Source organism: Panulirus ornatus, chromosome 48 (genome assembly GCF_036320965.1).
Source record: "Panulirus ornatus isolate Po-2019 chromosome 48, ASM3632096v1, whole genome shotgun sequence".
NCBI lineage: Eukaryota > Metazoa > Arthropoda > Malacostraca > Decapoda > Palinuridae > Panulirus > Panulirus ornatus.
Window position 1 is genome coordinate 27045635 of NC_092271.1, and position 20401 is coordinate 27066035.

Below are 20401 nucleotides of genomic sequence, written 5' to 3' on the forward strand. Positions count from 1 at the left end.
TTTTTCCGCTCCTCCTCCTCCTCCTCCTCCTCCTCCTCCTTCTCTCTCCCTCCTCCTTTTATACACCGGTGGGGAAAGGTGTTGGCGATGGGTTTTCGATAGTGTTGAGGTGTAATTCGCTGGGCAGGGTGTGGAAGTGGCTTGTGTTTTACCTTAGGTCGGTACAGCTTGGGATGGTATGCGGCGCCGGTGTTGCCACAAGAGGAGCGCATTTTTTTCCACGACCTAGCGTCGCTCTCCTTTCGCCCACTAACGCCCAGATAAGAGACCACACGGAAAGCATCTAACGACTGCTGACCACTCAAATATCGTAGATGACCGTGAGGAATGAATGACCTCGAGCGAGACTGAATGTTAGTTTAGGTATTAATTATGCAAGATGAAGAGGAGCGGCAGCTCGATGCCTGGCCAGTTTGAGATGTCGGACTGACCGTTTGTATACAAGAACCAACACACCACACACACGTAAGACAATTACCATCCCCCCACAACGTGTGGCGCCCGTGACAACCAGGACTTGTACATCAATGCGGCGAGGAGGAAATGTCTACGAAGGGACTCATAGACGAGCTTGGTGGGTACTATATCAGGGTTCGCCGGCGGCCTCTGTCAGCTTCCCTGCTTCTTGTTTACTGCACCTACTACACTCGCCTCTCCTTATTCTACCTACACCCGCCTTGCACTACACTCGCGTCGCCTCGCTCTAAACTACACCCACCTTACCCTTGCTCTACACCTGCTACACCTGAATCTTCACAAACTTTTTACAGTATTTTGCAACCACGCTTCTGTAATTGTGTATCACTTTGTCTTAATTTACACCCGAGTGTCTTTACCCTACACCCACGCCTCCTTCTTCACCTACGCCTTCTTTCTCTACACCCACGCCTCCTTCCTCAGCACTCACGCCTTGTTTCTCTACACCCACGCCTCCTTCCTCAGCACCCACGCCTCCCTCTATATCCCACGCCTTCTTCCTCTACACCCACGCCTCCTTCCTCTTCACCCACGGCCCCACGCCTCTTTCCTCTACACCCACGCCACCCTCTATACCCCACGCCCTCTTCCTCTACACCCACGCCTCCTTATCCTACACTCTCTGATTTACATCCTTGTCTCCTTAATCTAGAGGCGTGCTTCATTAATCTGCCCTACACTGAAGCCACATGCCTCGTTATTTTCGCTTACTCTACAGCCGTCCTCTTACTCTTGATAAATCCTTCAGCTGCGCCTGTTTACTCTAACCTGCTCTGTAGCTGCGTCTCCTTACTTTTTCTCTCTCTAGAGTCACAACTCTTTACTCTACCGTACTCTACATGTACATGTATTACCTTGGTTTACTATACACGTTGGTCCCTTGCTTTTTAAGACTCCGCTCCTAACTCTAAAGCAGCATCTCTTACTCTACTGTATTCTCTACGTCCTAAACCTACACGATTATGTGTTACTCTCCCTCGTTCTACACCCTCCTTACTCCAACGTGTGTGTACATCAGTCTGACTTTACTCTAAACCCCCTCAATCCACATACATATCTGTTTACTCTACACCTTACTCTGTATCTAAGTCCAAGTTACATGTATCTATCAGTGTTTGTGTCTTGAGCAATGTGTCCTGACCTCGATTTAATTTGTATTTGATCCGCAATCTCTCTCTCTCTCTCTCTCTCTCTCTCTCTCTCTCTCTCTCTCTCTCTCTCTCTCTCTCTCTCTCTCTTGTGTGTGTGTGTGTGTGTGTGTGTGTGTGTGTGTGTGTGTGTGTGTGTGTGTGTGTGTGTGTGTGTGTGTACGAGCATAATTCATGCCTTTTGTTCACCGGTCGATGAGGAAACTCCGTTTTATTCTTCCCGATCTCCCGCTTCCCCTCCGTCAGTGCTCAGGACCTCCAGTTAGCGGGGACGGACGCGAGGGTGGAGAGGGAAGGGGGTGTCGGTCTCGGCCTCGAGGACAAATAGAGAAAAAACAACAACAACAACAACAACAACCCACCTCCTGGCCAGGGGTCTCGTCGTCCACCTGAGAAAGGAAACGGCCGTCGTTCATCTCCCCGTCCGTGGACGGGCACGGACGTGTTCCCGGGGTAATAATGCGTTTCCGGGACAAACAGCGGTCGTGAATGACCCCTGAATCGCCTCCGACTCGATGCCATCCATACAAGGGCAAGAAAACGGGATTTGGGATTACTCTTGAAGGGGGTATGGTTGTATGGTTGTCGCTCCGCTGCCTCCGTACGTCTACGTTCATGTCTTATTCATGGCTGGTTATCACAGCTGGATGGTAAGGCAGGATGCGATGGACGATGTTTTTCTTGAGGTAATTACGGGGTAATTATGTTACCAGGTGATTACACGTCTCGAGGGTTGACACAAGGGTAGTTGGTGTGTGTGTGTGTGTGTGTGTGTGTGTGTGTGTGTGTGTGTGTGGACAAGGTCTCATGTCAGTCATCATCCAGCACGGTATCCAACAGCGAGCCATCAATCGGCAACCACAATTCGCTTCATTTATATATCTTAGCCTTCTTGGGAATACATATAGTACGGTCGTGTATATGGATGAATGAAACACACACACACACACACACACACACACACACACACACACACACACACACACACACACCCTAGCCTAATGCCAGGTACCTATTCTATCGACCAGCCTCCAGGGGAGGATGAAAAGCTGGGTGGACTGTGGACTGGCTGCCGCGACCAGGATTCGAACCTGTGTGGGTTTGAGCCCACCAGGCGGCCCTACGCATGCGTGACGGCGCAGCAACGCTGACCGCTACAGACCACGGAGGTGTGTGAGTGAGTGTGTGTGTGTGTGTGTGTGTGTGTGTGTGTGTGTGTGTGTCTGTGTGTGTGTGTGTGTGTGTGTAACTGTTTGTCTTACCCCCTCCCCCCCCACACACCTCATCTCCCCCGCTTCACAACAAACACGAACCACCCAGCAATTAACCCCCTTGACTAACAAACCCACCGCTACGTACTAACCCCTCCCTCCCTCCCTCCAGCGATCTGTGTAACCCGGGAGCGCAACCCTTCACTCCGCCATCAATCACCCACCTCTCTAAGTGAATCAGCTGACCACTGCCTCACCCCCCTCTATCAATCAGCTGACGAGAGGCAATCAGCTGATCGCTTAATCAGCTGATGAGTCGGACACACGATAAAAACAATTCTCTTGCATAAAGAAGAGTGTGGATTTCTTTAGTTTCTTTCTCTTTAGAAAAAAAATCTTTCGTGATTTTTCATTTCGTTGAGTCTCCTGTTCTGTGTGTGTGTGTGTGTGTGTGTGTGTGTGTGTGTGTGTGTGTGTGTGTGTGTGTGTGTGTGTGTGTGTGTAGTCAGGCCCGGCATGCAGGGAGAAAGTGCACAACGAACCTGGAGATGATGAAAGTGCAGGATGGGGGATGACGGTGACGAAGTGAGATCAGAAAACGGAACGATGACCAGGCAACGGCTGCAGATGAGGAGGAGGAGGAGGATGGTCAGGAGATGAGGAGGAGGAGGAGGAGGAGGAGGGTGATGATGATGAGGTGGCCAGCAAATAGAACGAAGAAAAGATTTAGAAAAAGAAGACGAAGAAGGAGGAAATTAAAGAAAACAGAGCATTATATATATATATATATATATATATATATATATATATATATATATATATATATATATATATATATATACCTATGAGTCCACGGGGAAAATGAAACACGATAAGGTCCCAAGTGCACTTTCGTGTAATAATCACACAATCAGGGGAGACACAAGAGAGAAATATAAGTCAGTTGATATACATCGAAGAGACGAAGCTAGGACGCCATTTGGTAAACATGTGATTGTCCAAAGCATCTCAGAGGAATATCTTGATCACGCGCAAAAATTGTGATCCTTTCCAATATATATATATATATATATATTTTCCTGTGACGATGTTATGATATTGATGTTCATTAAGCAGTAGGGTTAAATTAGGTAGAAATAGTATATGTACGTAGCGAAGGTTCGAATGTTTCAAAATGAACGTAATTCACTGAAATGCATACAAGACCTACACTTGGCTGACAATGGCAGACAGACAGACTGACAGACCGCAACATACGGAGCGAGGGTTGTCAGAATAACAGCCAGGGGAGAACTGAACCTTGAGAAAAGCAAATATTAACCTGTAATCTAGACGCATCTCTCTCTCTCTCTCTCTCTCTCTCTCTCTCTCTCTCTCTCTCTCTCTCTCTCTCTCTCTCTCTCTCTCTCTCTCTCTCTCTCTCTCTCCGGTATCACGTGATCCTCAATCCACCTAAAAGACCCACCGTATGATCCCGTCGTATCCCTGCTATCACGCTGATACATCTCCCTCATCTACCGAAACTGAAATGTTTAAGAACCTCGTCTTGTTCTTGGAGTTGTTTTTTTCCCCTTCTTTTTAAGGAAACGACATCCGTATTTGGTCAAACGGGAGCCTTAGACCACTTTTTCTGATGCCAAGTGTCCGACCCCCCATCCACCCACCCACCTCCCCTTTATCTCTACGTCTCGTTACAATCCCAAAGCTTTCACTCCTCCCCTCCCTAACCAGGTTTACACCCTCCCTCTATATCGACTTCATCAGCTCCTTCACCTTATCTTTTCCCTCCCTCTTCTCCCTTTTTGTCTTCCCTCATTCTCCTTCTCCATCGTCCAGTCCCCTCCTTTCATGCTCTATGTCTTCCCATCCTCATCTGGTATCAGCTGTGTCCTGACACCTCCCCACCCCCCCTCTCTCTCTCTCTCTCTTTCTCCCTCTTGTTAGCGCCCGACCCCTTCGCTACCAGCTGTCCAGCCTCCTTTCTCCCGTGTCAGCAATTTCCCTCCTTCACTGTCAGCCGTTCACCCCCTCTCTCTCCTACGTCAGCAATCCTTCCTATTCACTACCAGCTATTGCCTACCTCTGCCCTGTGTCAACAATCCCTCTTCCTCACTAACAACTGTGCCCAAGCCCCTTCCCGTGTCAGCAATTCCCCTCCATCACTCCCAGCTGTCTATCTGTGCTAGCATCTCATCCATTCCAGTGACAGCTTTTCCCATTTCCTCTTCCTCTGTCAGCTGTCTTCACCATTTATCCCCACGTCGGCATCCCTCCCACCCCTTTTCCCAGTGTCAGCACCACCTCCACCCCAGTACCCACGAGTGTCAGCACTCAGCGAGGTCAACAAAACGAGAGGTCGCCAGTCTATGACGGATCACTTTATTTTGTAGCGTTGAGGTCACTCGCTAAGCAGACAGGCAGTGTTTGGGCACCCGTCCACACCTGCTCCTCCCAGCCATCTCAGTGTTTACCCAAACCCTCCGTGTGTGTGTGTGTGAGAGAGAGAGAGAGAGAGAGAGAGAGAGAGAGAGAGAGAGAGAGAGAGAGAGAGAGAGAGAGAGAGAGAGAGAGAGAGAGAGAGAGAGAGAGAGAGAGAGAGAGAGAGAGAGAGAGAGAGAGAGAGATGGGAGCCACGAAGATAACAACGGGTCAACTGTGAACGGAAGGTTCGAGTGAGGAAGAAGCAACAAGTTCAGCTCCCAGGTGGACCAAAGGAGGGCGAGGCCAGGCTGACCTCTCACTACCTACTCCACTTTCCCTTCCCCCTGAGGTCCCATCCAGGGGGGTTGGGGTGGTCTTTGGCCATGAGGCGCCTAGATGAGGGGCTCCTGGCCGTAGGGCACCTATCCCTAAAGTGTCTGGTCCGGAGATCAATGTCCCTGAGGTCTATTTCAGGTGCCTGGTCTTCATTTCCCATCCCCGGAGTCCCCTTACCTAAAAGTCCTTTCCCTGATATCCCCAACCCTGAGGTTCCTCCCTTGAGGTCTCTAGCCCTCAAGTTCTTTCTCAGAGGTCCTTGGCCCTGAGATCCCTATGACGTCCATCCATTGGAGTCCCTGTCCCTGAAGTCCTTAGCCCTAAGATACCTAACCCCTAAGTCCCTAGCCCTGACGTCCCTGGTCCTGCCCCTTTTTTCCTATATCCTATTGGCTGATAGAACTGAACACATGGACACAGTGTCCCCCTATACACCCATACTCATGAATAGAACACTCACTGTATACACACATACACACTCATCCATTACTCTTCGATGCACCGAGCCTTAAGGAGATATATAGAGAGAGGCCAGAGTGTCCCTTGATGAAGAAATAAAACCTAAACAAGAAATGTTTCCTGTTCGAGAGAGGGATGGAGTACACATAATCCCTAATCAAAGTCGTCCCTCTTGAGACGTATGTATCAGATCATGTGACTCCCTCTTGCAAAAGATATGGGCGTTCGGCAGTAGTCTCCCCTTAGACTTAAAGGTGTCGGGACAAAGAACATGCATGTTGTATAGGAGACGGCAGGAAGAAGCCGTTTTCCTGATGTAGTGAGATAGGGACCATTTGTCTCCTGTGCATTAGCAGGTCCGAGACGAAGCACACATTCATATGGTTATCAGGCCAGACTCTCCTTTATAAAGGCACAGACCAGAATTACCGTTGTTAAGGTATCAGGCTCGACCTTCCTTTATAAATCTTTTTTATATAAAGGCATCGGATCAGACCCCTCCTTTATGGAGGTATCAGATCAGTCCCTCCTTTATAAAGCTGTTAGACAAGTCCCCTTCTTGTAAAGGTACTAGCCCAACCCCTCTTCTATAAGGCATCAGAACAGACCCTTTTTTTTTACAATGGTATCACATCAGGAATCGGCTTATGTTTATTTTCTTTAACAAGGGCACAGGTTCTAACACTCCCCATTATGGCAAGGGGGTTCAGTCAGCCCCTTTCCATAGTATAAGTATGGCCTCGGACCGTACCCATTAATCAGTATTAATGGAGAAGTCCCTTTGGAGGAGGAGCTCAGAAGGCCCAACTGTAAGAACTGTCAGTGTGTGTGGCAGCTGCTACCGCCACAATGATAGACATTATTTCTGAGTCCAGTTTTCCTCGATTTCATTATTGCGAAGGACTGGATCGATGCGTCCCTGTTTAAGGAGGTGCCGCTCATGTAACCAACGAGATTCTTATTTTCCACATTATCTTTTTGATAAAGTTCGGTTCATCATCAGTCCACTCTATGACTGCTTGTTTATCCTTTTTTTTTTATTCTATTCACACGTTGGAAGGTCCAGTTACGGACAAGAGTCCACATCAAGGCCTGGCCTTAATAGAAATATGGAGAGGATTATGAAAGGGGAAAAAGAAGAGACAAGGAGAAATATTTACGAATTTTTGAGGAAGTGAAAAACCTGTTATTTTAGATTGTGTCAGGTGGTCCTTCCCCAGTTTTTCACTCGGAACCAATTCATTCTGTCAGCTCTCTGTCGCTCACTTCTCCACTTGATTATTTTTCAATGTTGCCGTGTTGTTCATCATTTTTTCTCTCTCTCTTTTAATCATATTACTTTGATCGATCTTTTTTCAAAGGCTCTCCCTCCCTCTGGTGTGCCTCTTCCACCACGCAGCACCCAGAAGCAGCGCAAACGTTTCACACATATTTTGTAAACTTTGGCCAACTCAAGGAGTCGGCAGTCCGACGCTTGGGTTCTGTCTGTTCGTACACACGGACTGTGCAACACTTTACCTTCATTTTTTTTTTTTTTGACTCTCTACTTCCGATATCCGCCTTCCTGTAAGAGGCAAATCTTTCAACTGTCATGAGAGCAGATGAGCTTCCCCCCCCCCCCCAAAGAAAGTGGGCTGACCCTGATGTGAGCACCAGTGTCCATGATCAGTGCCCAAAGAATATAAGAAAATTATTTGCCCTTTCATTTTTTCCTTTCCCACCTCTCTCTCTCTCTCTCTCTCTCTCTCTCTCTCTCTCTCTCTCTCTCTCTCTCTCTCTCTCTCTCTCTCTCTCTCTCTCTCTCTCTCTCTCCAAACACACACACACACACACACACACGGAAGCTCTTCGCTGTGAGAGAGAGAGAGAGAAAAAAAAAATGCCTTTCCATTGTCCACTGATGATGCCAATTTAGAAATGTTCTATCGTGTCCAATGGTTCGGTTCCTTCCTGTGTCGGCTCCTCCAGTCTCGCTGCTATTGCTAAAGTCTTATCATAAAATTTCTACCTGGGCAATTTCCCCCGTCAGTACATTGTTATCTTCTATTGTGGACGCTGAATACAATTGACCAGACACTCAGTAATGGTTCCGGCAAAGATTTACCTTTGTCCGTATATAAGAAAACTCATCATTACTTTTACGATGGTATTTTGTGAATGTCTGTCTCTCCCTCTCTCTCTATATATATACATATATTTCGTACCCTGGTACTCGCGTGTGGCTTAATCGTATATCACAACAATATATTTCTGGTTTCCAAAGCAACAGTTGTTAGATATTCACCGCATATATAATGTATTTAATACATATGCATGCCGCTACTACGCAGGTCCTCAGCTGCGTCATCAGACGCTCGCCCAAGATACAAGAGAAGTGGTCGGATATCAGATTTAGAAAACAAATACTGGAGACACTCCCTCACATTCGTCCCTCTGCCAGAGAGATTATATCTCACATTCGCATCTTCATATTCCCTCCTGCGACCGTGTGGCAGTCTCTACAACATCCTCATGTTCATAAGACTCCTTACGTTCACTCATTTGCTGCTGCCCACACACACACACACACACACACACACACACACACACACACACACACACACACACACACACCTACGACCCCAGTATCTGTATATTTCTGACGTTGAAAGAGACTCTCGACTTTTGGGTCCTTCCTTCCGCCATCGAGTCTCAGCCGTCGCCCATTATTCCGAGCGTATACAGAAGACAGCTTCTCCATATCACCAGACCATATGCCTCTTTCATCCCCGCTCCCCAGCTACCGCCCGGCAGGTGGTGGCGGAGGCGGTGGGATAAATAATAGCCAAGTCCTACATGCTGAGCTCTCCCCGTCTTCTTGCTGACCTTCCCTCATCAGTCTGCACTCTCTGTGTACCAACCCCGCTTCTGTAGCTTTATACTCACCCTTGAGCACTGCCTAGTGTTGGAAATGAGGCGCTGATGGTATGCTATAGAATGAGCGAGACGCAGAGACGGACTTGATGAAAGGTGTTCACGTGTCGTCTCGTGTGAGTGTGTGTGTGTCTCTCCCTCACCACCACCTGCTCCCCCACACCGCGGCGGACGATGAATATCTCCACCTCCCCATTCCTCACAAGGGATGGTCTGGAATGGTATAATTATCGGGCTCGAGAGTAACATAAACCTCGGAAATGGAGGGACAAAAGAATGGGACGACTCTTGGGTTAAAGGAACCTGAGTAGCAACGAAAGATATACATTTGCGTGTGTATGCGCGTCCGTGCGTGTGCGTGCGTGCGTGTGTGTGTGTGTGTGTGTGTGTGTGTGTGTGTGTGTGTGTGTGTGTGTGTGTGTGTGTGTGTGTCGGCTATCTCCAGCTGATTATGTGCTACATCCGAAGGACATTCGAGCTCATCATAGTTGGTTTTAGATGCCATTGTCTCCACGTTGAGTTCGTGTTGGCAGGTGTTTGCCCTACCAACATGCGCATATCATATATCAACTCAACTTCCGCGCACCCGCCGAGTGTAAATACTGTTTTACTCTTTGTGTTTACACTCATGATAAGCGCATGTATACACTTGGTCAGGATATTTTACTCCTGTCTTAATGTTTTATGGCAGTACTGATGTGGCTGTGTCCTCACTGCATCACTGGTCTACAGTGTCCCGGCTACTCTAGCTGTGTCCTTACCGCCACTGAGGTGTCTGCAGTGCTCCATACACCAGCAGTGTCTTCACTGCCCCACTAATGCATATAGTGTGCCATCTACAATAGCAGTGTCTTCACCGCCTCACTAAAGCGTATAAGAGTCCCACTCACACCAGCAGTGTCTTCACTGCCCTTCTAATGCGTATAGTGTACCACCCACGCCAACGGTATATCTTCATTTCAGGCAGCACCACCCGTACATGAGGACAGAATACCGCTACACTGTTCACGTGTTCCGTCAAGATAGGATCTCTCCACTTAATAACAACCTCCTCTTCTTCTTCTTCTTCCTCCTCCTCCCCCCAACACACAAGTTCTTCCGTTCACTTCCTGTCTTAACAGTTACACAAACAGAGGTGATCACGTACCAAGGCCTCTGCAGTTCCTGTCCGTTTCGTCCTCCCTGCACGTATAGGACACATCGAGATAACAGTAAATATGTACGTCTGGGAAGATGAAACGATAAACAATGAAGAATACGAGGCAAGAAAGGGGGAAGGGGGGAGTGAGGGGGATGGGATATGCCTCAAGGAACACTGACAGCCAGGTGGAGAAGGTAGACAGACTCTCGTAGGGGGTGCTGTGAGGTGGGGAGGGGGGGAGGATAACAGCTGTACTGCTGTGTTAAGGTACCCTACCACCGTGTGGGAGAGGACCTGGGACCTCCACACTACCAGGTGTTTTGATACTGGTCCAGTACTTCTTGAACTGGTGGGTGGGTGGGTGGGGTGGGGTAGGTAGGGGGGGGGGGACTATCGTGGCCAACAGCGGGAGTTGGAAGTGATAAGATTATTCGGCAACATTTATCACTAATCTTTTTGTTTGTTGTCGTCATTTGGTTTTCCTCGTCTGGTGTGATGAGCAGGAAGAAGAAGAAGTAGAGGAAGAACACAATTGTTTTCCGCCGTTATCTCTTCTGAAAAATATGGTCTTCCTGGGTTTGGAAAGTCTCTCGAATATGTTTCAGCATCGTCTGGTGGACTCTGTCTCTCCACACAGTCGAGTGTTTGACTCCACCGTCATCCCTGCGTGTTGCTGGGGTCCCGCGGCACAACTGTGTCCCATGGTAATCACACACTTCCCCCTGATGACGTCAACTTCGGCCTGGCGTTACCGTGCATCGTCCTCTTCAGCTGTTGCTCCTGTCTGGCATTTCCCTTCGTCAGGTGGTACATGCCAGGACGTGTGTGTGTGTGTGTGTGTGTGTGTGTGTGTGTGTGTGTGTGTGTGAGGGAGGGAGATATCAACAAAAACATAAAATGGTTTGATGGTACTACACTAAACCTTTGCTGAGGGCGATCCATAATTCTGTACTGTGCAGGACCGTATGAATGCGATACACGACAAATGGTCCTTTCATATGGGGCGGCTCCTGTAGCGGGAGAGGCGCTGCTTGCCTGTGGCCACGGGAGTTGGGAGGGCAAACCCCGCCCCCCAGCGTCTCTCACTGGCTCGTACCCCGAGCAATACTGTCACCATTTAACTCAATTTCTCACGGCTCAGTAATTATGAAAGACTTGAGAATAAATAAATGATGAATGATACACAATTATACATCATTTATGGTAAATTATGCATAATTATACATCAATTAGGCTAGACCGTATCATAAATATATTTTTTCCCCATCGCAGGATTAATTTTCACGCTTAAATTAACCTCCCAAGACTAATATTCAATAAAGGTATTAAGTAATTAAGGACAGAGGACGTGCAGTACCGCAAGTAACACGGTATATGGGTCATGTTCAGTTATCTTTACGTTACATTTAGTTACCTTCCAGTTACATTTCGTTATCTTCATAAATGACGGAGTGCAGTATAAGTGTTAGTGGGATTCATAAATTACTTTTGGAAAAACTGGTAAAATAAATGAAACTGGGATGATAATCTTTTCACTACATTACGGCCACATGATTTTCACTGTTTCATTTCTTCGTAGGATCCGAGCAGACCTGATTGCGATACGAACAAAAGCACGTCACTTTTTACGACAAATTTGGGATAATGTATCAGAATCGTTATAGAATACAAGTTAATGAAGAATTCAACCTTGTAGTCCCATGTAGATGCCCACGATTCAATTCTACAGTAGAGGATCCAGGCCTACAGTACCTGCAGAAGTAAATGATGCGAAAACAAGAGATGTACAGGATCCAAGCCTACAGTACCTATACACTATAGACGCATAAGGTACCACAGGCGCTGGACAGCCTCACCAGAACGGCTCACCTGGGCGGGAGATTCGTTGTGTTCATGACGATGTTCAACCCTCAAGGTTCTGTCAGTGTGGGGGTACACCGCAGTCTCCCATGGCAAGGCTCCTCCACTACCGTCTACCGGGTCTACCCATGGTGAGTCTGCTACCCATCTACTGCATCTACCCATGGTCGGTCGGTCTGCTACCTATCTCACCGGGCCTACCTATGGTAGGTCTCCACAAGCCGTTCCCTCTCGTAGATTTTCTCTCGTTCCGTCATGCTGCTTCTCTCTCTCTCTCTCTCTCTCTCTCTCTCTCTCTCTCTCTCTCTCTCTCTCTCTCTCTCTCTCTCTCTCTCTCCATGCCTGTCAGCCGTGCCATTGTTATCACAACACACCCCCGTTATTCACCTATGGCCACATTGTTACCACAGCAAAGGGTACAGGCGGCCTCCAAGCACACCATTCTGGTCCTTCCTTGCTTACCACTAGTACCCCCGACCCCCCCACCCCACCCTTCCCTTACAGGGTAAACACGTCAGCTGATCAGATAAACATATATATATATAAACTCCCTAGAAGTTGAGATGTCTGGGAATTGTACAGCTTACCAGAAACAAACGTGAAGATAAATCAGTTATTCATCCCCGTTGCAAAGGTTGACAGTAATATGAGACTTTTCAACAACGGATGTAGAACGTAGCCAGTGTGTGTGTACGCACACACACACACACACACACACACACACACACAAACATACTTATATATATATATATATATATATATATATATATATATATATATATATATATATATATATATATATATATTCACCTATAGATACCACGGATTAAATAGGTTCGACCACCGGATAAACCATACAAAGCCGGATAACATGGCCGGACAATAGGGTTGGTTGAGGCACGGTTGGCTGGCTGCTTTGGGAGAGAATGGTCTAGCCCGGCTGTAGATGTTGTGGGGAGGGAGGAGGGAGATGGGGGAGGGGGAGGTGGGTGTTACAGAAAGGGAGGGAGTGAGGGAGGGAGGGGGGGAGGTGGTAAAGGATCTCGGTAAATAATTAAAATATGAATAGTTAGCGGATTAATGCGCCGGAAGCATCATGATTGTTAGCCATGTAGAGGGAGCGGACACACACACACACACACACACACACACACACACACACACACTATATATATATATATATATATATATATATATATATATATATATATATATATATATATATATATATATATATATATATATATATATACATATATATATATAATGTTAAAGTAGATAAACAGAGTACTACTGCACTTATCAAAAACAAACATCACTCTTAGCAACATCATTAAACACATAAGTTAGGTCACCACACACCACATAGGTCACTAGTCTTAAGGTCGCCAATCAAAAGACATTTCACCGGTAAGGTCAAGAAGCAAAGATGTCACCAGGTCAGGAAAAAAAAAACAATAAAGAGAAATTCTGACCACCGCGGTAAATAAGACTAGCAGAAAATGTCGCCACTGTAAGGCTACAAACACAGAAAAACAATAAATGATTATCGTGAAAAACAGCCTGCACATCCACGACAGACAAACAACAACAGGAACACCTGCGGTACGAGAACGGCCAGGATGTCCCTGATGCCGTGGCCGGGCGTACGATATGCTGTCAACAAGTAGGGCACGTGAATCAGCTGGTGGTGTCAGCTGACCGACCGCTGTACATGCAGGTACATGACAGATCACATCGAGGGAGAGAAACTGGACGAAAATATATTGAGGTTCGAAATGGTAGGGTCTGAGGGGCACGAGGGAGAGAGAGAGAGAGAGAGAGAGAGAGAGAGAGAGAGAGAGAGAGAGAGAGAGAGAGAGAGAGAGAGAGAGAGAGAGAGAGAGAGAGAGGATGGATTAGGATGACCGCGATCACGGAAGATAAACTGTCAGTAGGCGACGCGCTGGCCCCACCTGTCCCACTTTATCAGTAAACTGTTTACTTTGAGGGATGGGTTCCATTTGTTGGGTTGGAAGGGGTAGGGCGGGGGGTGGGAGAGAGGGAGGATAGAGGGATGGTGGTGGAGTGTAGGGGAAGGACAGATGGAGAGAGAGAGAGAGAGAGAGAGAGAGAGAGAGAGAGAGAGAGAGAGAGAGAGAGAGAGAGAGAGAGAGAGAGAGAGAGAGAGAGAGAGAGAGAGAGAGATGGAAAGGAGGTGAGGATGGCGAGGAGGTGGTGTGGGTTCACCCGGGAGAGAGTTGTCGGTGGCTCCTGTGCATTTAGCGAGGTGAAGCCATGCGTCCAGTAAGGGTTGATATATCCATTCGTAAGTCATGGAGGCCTCGACGAAGCCAAACCACTACGCCCCATATGGTCAGCATTCCAAATCGGGTCTAGAAAACTTGATCCTATTTGCAAGTTCATTTGTGCGTCACCAGCTTGGACATTGTGGTCAGGTTGGGTCACCTTCCTTAAGGAAAAGAGGCTCTGGAAGAGGCGAGATGACAGGGGCAGCGAGTTACCAGGGTGGCTGCCGGAGTGAGAGACAAATCCTATGAGGGGTCGCTCAGACGACCTCATCTTACGACGCCCTTAACTCATCCAGCGATGGAAAGAGGATGACGTAACCCAATCCAGGGACTCGGGTTATCCAACGCCTTGACCGTCTTGACCGGAGCAGAGGTATCAGAAGACATGATCAGTCTGGTCTCACCCTCAGCGAAGGAGGTAAAATTGCTGGCGAATATATCACTTCGAACGACACAGAGAGTACAGTTTCATAAACAGGATTGTCAATATGTAGTGTAATTTACCAACAAATGCAGTCGAGAGAAACAACGTTAATACGTTTAAAATAACCCACAAGAATCCCTGGCTCGAGCTTAACAGGCGACGTTATTTGTGCGTCCGGAATTAGAAAAAAAAATCTACTGACATTTCTCCTAAAGTCGTACGTCTACCTCTTTGCCCTATCTCCACGCTAACCTCCTTGTTCCCAGATCTCTTCCGCTATCACGCACGGCCTTGAAAGCACCCAGGGGTCTGCTGGTGCTTTGCATTTCCATTGTATCAACGAAGACTGACCCTACGCTATCTACCTGCTCATCTCCCACACACTAAATCAACAAGTATTGAAAGCCGGCAAAACATGCAGGGTTTCCCGGGTGTGTATCTAGACAAGGCCTCGTCTTTTCATCGTTTTTTTTTTCTTTTTTCGATAACTACTTGTTTGTGAAGTATTACCTATAATTAGATTTTTGCTGTGTTACAAAACACACGTTTTAACGAACACTCCCTCAGATCCCCATCGTAAACACAAGCCATCCTCTCCTTCCTGATTAACTGTCATTAAACTGTCATTTGTCCGTGTCAATCCTTTCCCTTGATTGGACCACAGCACGTGTCAAAGCGTCCCTTGATTGGTCCGCAGCACGCGCCATGCGCCTCTTGATTGGTCGGCCGCACGTGGCATGCGCCCGACAGCTGATGTGGGAAGCTACTGAATGAGGCAGGGAGGGTGGGAGGGAAGGAGAGGGAGAGAGAGAGAGAGAGAGAGAGAGAGAGAGAGAGAGAGAGAGAGAGAGAGAGAGAGAGAGAGAGAGAGAGAGAGGAGCGGTTAACAGGAGGGGAAGGAAAGACTCGTGTTTTGAAAGGAGTGTTAATTAGGGCTGGTTGTCGCCCGCTAATCCTATCTCCATCATCGTGCTCGCTGGTGGTGGTGGTGATGGTGGTGGTGGTGGTGGTGGTGTGGCGGTGATGGTGATGGTGGGAGACCAAACGATGATAGTGGTGGCGGCGAGCAAGTGAGGGTGTCAGGTCTGCTTTTGCCTTCAGCCAGGACCAATGGAGGGTGCAGAGGCTTCATTCAACTTCGTGAAAAAAAAAAGAAAAATACATGCCAGAGACAGTTTAGCTACGAAGTGAATACTGCTCACGGCTGTATGTGACACTGAGTAAAAATTTCAGCCATGAGGGCATAGTTCAGCCATGGGGATATACCTCTGTCATGGATGCATGTATACTACCGTAAAGTTCAGCCATGAGGGTATTTAGTTCAGCCATAGGGTAAACTCGAGAAGGATACCTAGTCTACAGACTTGAAATTAAACGACAATTAACGGAGGTAAACTCCTTCTAGAGAGGAGTGAACCCATCATGAAGATTTAGTGAAACCTAGAGATCCACTTCCACACGTGCCCGGCCGCCGCTTCCCATAGTTTCTGCGTGGAGGCCAATTACACGAGAATTTACCGTTGTGATACTTCTTTCCTTGAGCAGCAAAGCTGTGGCATTCTCTTCCTTCTATCGTCTCTCCATCTCCCTGTAAAACCTTTCCAACTTTAACATTTCTTCATTTCTTCACCTCTAGTCTCGTGAGTCATTTTCCTTTCATCAGAAATGGCCATGAGAGGGCCATGTTTTTACCCCCACCATGTCGGTCACTCAGAAGAAAAAAGAGATTTGTCACGAGCGTAAACCCGAGCCATGAAGTGATCTTCAATTATGAAGACGGAGAGCGGGTGGGCATGAGGCTGGGGGGTGGGGGGATATATATACTCGTCCTTGGAGATGTATATGAGGAGAGGGGAGGTGGTGTGTGTGTGTGTGTTCCAGTCGTGTTTGATAGCCTTGGTACCGTCGTCACTCGAGCGAATGCCTCCCTCCTCGATGCTAATCTGGCTCTCCTCCTCATGCGAACGCTTACGGACGAGAGACGACGAGTTGCCCCGCTCATGACACATCCTGATGAAGCTCTTGCGCGGAGCAACACAATGGGTTCTGCGAGGGGGACGGGAAAAGCGAGTCGCTTAGCAATGATACCCTCAAAATATCGTCGAGGAATTGCACTGTGATCTGTGTGTGTGTGTGTGTGTGTGTGTGTGTGTGTGTGTGTGTGAGAGAGAGAGAGAGAGAGAGAGAGAGAGAGAGAGAGAGAGAGAGAGAGAGAGAGAGAGAGAGAGAGAGAGAGAGAGAGAGAGTAGCTTTATATCTAATTTCATCATTCTCTCTCTGTCTCTCTCTCCAGTCCCATTTCTCATTCATAAACCGCTGAAATGTTTCCACTTCCACACATTTCTATTTACAATTTAACTCAATTTCTCGCATGGTCATAAACAGTTCTTTTCCAATAATGTTCTTTGTAAGTTCAAAACAATGGAAACCCCGTTTTCTTTTCTTCTTCTTTTTCCTGCGATTTAAGACGCAATATTTCAGTCCGTCATTTCCTTCAAAATTTCCTTCAATTTCCCAACTCGTCAAAGTGTCTTAAGACACAAGCTTCTCCTTTGTATCGCCAGCTTAACACCTAAATTTTCTTTCTGTTCCGTTGTGCTACACTCGGGTCTAATACAGTAGACAGCTGCTGTATCTAATTTCTAAACTGTTTACATACAACCCGTGATGCCACACTGTCCGTTTTCTTGCTAGCCTTTTCTATCCTTTGATTAACATTTATAACGGTAAAATGGTATACGAATTCGAGTTTTAAAACGAAGAACCGTCGAAAATGCGAAGTCTGTGTTCGTGGCTATAAGGAAAACGGATCTCGAGGTATGATTATGACGGAGTTCGAACCCTGGCATGTCGTGTCCTTCTATGTCCTGTGCAACACCGGAGTTTCTGCGTGAGGTCCTGATACTCTCCTCTACTGATGTTAATCTTATCACAGATCTGCAGAAGGGATCTTCTGAAGGAAGCACCGAAGGTTAAGAAAGAAGATGAAGAATTGATTTGAACAAAAATTCTTCTTGGACAGAATTAGAAATGGACGATAATGATAGTTTACCATAAAACCGAACTTGGACAATATGGAGGGATAGATGAGCGTTTAAATATGACCCTTTAAGTCCAAAATCCCACTGGAAAAAACGCACGTAGATAAAAGCCCACTAGTTAAAAAAAAAAAGCCTTACAAGTCAAGAAGAGGAGAAAAACATGCCACAATAAACAAAAAACAAAATCTCTCGCAAACATGAATCAATCAAAACCTTTCCACTAAATCATATCTGTCAATGAGAGTACCACGAACTCACTGCGTTCAACAACCACAGTAACCTACGTCCTGACGAGTGCTATAGTGTACAGGGCAGTTTACCTTCGTGTCGTTGCGATGGGCCATTACCTGACGTCACTCGGCCCTACAGTACTGGTATCAGTCGTACCTGCAGAAAGAAAAGTGAGCTAGGTTTAATTCTCATCCATTTTCTCATGAAACACATAACAACAACACAGAACTTGGTATCCCATTTTCTTAACGCCGTTTATCACTATTTGCATTCTATGTTCCCTGCTGCTATGATTAGAGTTAAGTGTGATGTATAATGACCCACCTGATGAGGATAATTCGTATGATAATGAACAATGAAAAATACACATTGATGCCAGTAATGATAAGGGCAGTAAAGATATTCTACAACAGGAAATCACAATATACATGTTTTATTTATCCTAACCAAATTCTCTGGTTATATCTTCATACGGTATAGCTTCAAGATGCCACATGGCAGTACGTGATACCACATACCAACGCGTGACCCTACCACGTACTACCACATGATGCCACATACCATCACATGATCCCATATACCAACACGAGGCCACTACGTCTAAACACATGAACCCTGCGTACCCACACATTGGACCCCACACACCGACACATGATATCACATACCATCACATGACTGTACGTACCAGCACATAGCCCCCCACATACCAACACATGAGTCAGTGTGCAGGCATGTTGACCCCCACCTTCCACCCCACCTACCCTTCTCCAGAGGGCACCTCCCAACCCCCTGACTCGACAGCCACAGGTAGGTGGTAATTATTTACTCATTTTTGTAGACATCGTGTGGTGTTGGACCTTTGACGTGTGTGTGTGTGTGTGTGTGTGTGTGTGTGTGTGTGTGTGTGTGTGTGTGTGTGTGTGTGTGTGTGTGTGTCTTGCAACATAACTACCCCTGAGGCTCGCCTCACAGGAACCTCAAATTTCCCAATTTCTTTTTCTTTTTATCAGTGCCTTGAGGCATATGTGGTCTATACTGTTCTTCCTGCGGTTTTCCTACTATTCAGACTTGCGCGCATACACACACACACACACACACACACACACACACACACACACACACACACACACACACACACCATGAAATAGTGATACAGATTAGAATTTGACACACGAAAACATCCAACAGGAAACACCATCAGACATTCTGAAGGAACATAAAAGTTCAGAGGAGGTGATCCAATGGTAATTCAAAGGAAAAGGAGGGAGAAAATGAGTTCCAAAGCCACAGTAAAGCTGGAGTGAGTTTGAAACCTGAAGACACAGAAATACAGAACATTATTGGCGCTCTACTGGACCATACGAGAGAGAGAGAGAGAGAGAGAGAGAGAGAGAGAGAGAGAGAGAGAGAGAGAGAGAGAGAGAGAGAGAGAGAGAGAGAGAGAGAGAGAGAGAGAGAGAGAGAGAGTAGAAGAGAAACGGGTCACATCGGTAGTTTTGACCCGATGGTGTGACCCGACGTGAACAACAGATGACCCTGGGGTGACCTCCGCTCACCTGGTCCGGTGGGGGGGATTGGGGATGGTTTGAGGGATGGTAGGGGGACTGGTAACAAGGCTGGCATGACCCGAGGTGAACACCATTTGACCCAGGGATGACCTGAGCTGACCTGGGTGGGGATGGGGGTTGTGGCGTTGGCATTAGGAGCTTTGGTGAGGAGGCAGGTGGGGGTTGACGGGGTTAACTGTGGTGGAAAGGCAAGTGTGTGGTTGGTGGTGGTGATGGTGGTAATGAGGGACGGGGTTGTATCTGGCACCTGGGTGTGGTGAGGTCAGCGTGTGGTGGGGTGGTTTGTGTGGATGGTATGTGGGGGTCAGTGGTGATCAAGGGGTTGCAGGAGACATGGGAGCTGTGAGAACGAGGTGCCTTCCTCAAAACTACCAAGTCCTTGTCTTTACGATTCCTCCATTATCCAAAGATGGAATGAAAGAAAAGGAAGGAAAGAAAAAAAAAAGGACACAAGACGTGAAATCTACCCACAGGAGGTGCCCCCCCCCCCCCCTCCCTCTGCCTCTCACCAACTCTTCCTCACCAAAACAAAGAGCCACGACGGAGCCCCTTGAGCTATTTTTGACAATTGATAAAGATCTCTTGCCCACCACCGCCATCATCGCCACCACGACCCGTCGACACAAATGGCCAGGATAATGACTGACGGCTTGACTGAGCGTGAGGTGTGGCAAACAATGCTCAGTAAAGCGCTCTGTGTGTGTGTGTGTGTGTGTGGATCACACCCCACGCTCACTGGGGCTCTATGTTATCATGTACACAGCACTCTCCAGGGCTCTCTATGTAGAGCTCCCGCTACTCTCTCTCTCTCTCTGACTCTACGTTATCTTGGGCACATAACACTCTACTCTCCGGAGCCCTGGGTCAATCTTCTGCACAG

General features: G+C 47.3%; 1 protein-coding gene across 3 annotated transcripts in view; it reads right to left on the minus strand.

Moving 5' to 3' along the window:
• The window catches only part of LOC139763899 (uncharacterized), a 350136-nt gene that overhangs the window by 57038 nt on the left and 272697 nt on the right, over window positions 1–20401 (minus strand). The window contains exon 1 of one of the 3 annotated variants that reach the window (XM_071690314.1): window positions 18043–18104. The exons of the other annotated variants lie outside the window; for them this stretch is intronic. Within the exon in view, the coding sequence (XP_071546415.1) occupies window positions 18043–18066 (24 nt within the window). The 5' untranslated portion in view covers window positions 18067–18104. Of the gene's footprint in view, window positions 1–18042; window positions 18105–20401 lie in introns of those variants that run through there. 3 annotated transcript variants of the gene reach the window in all.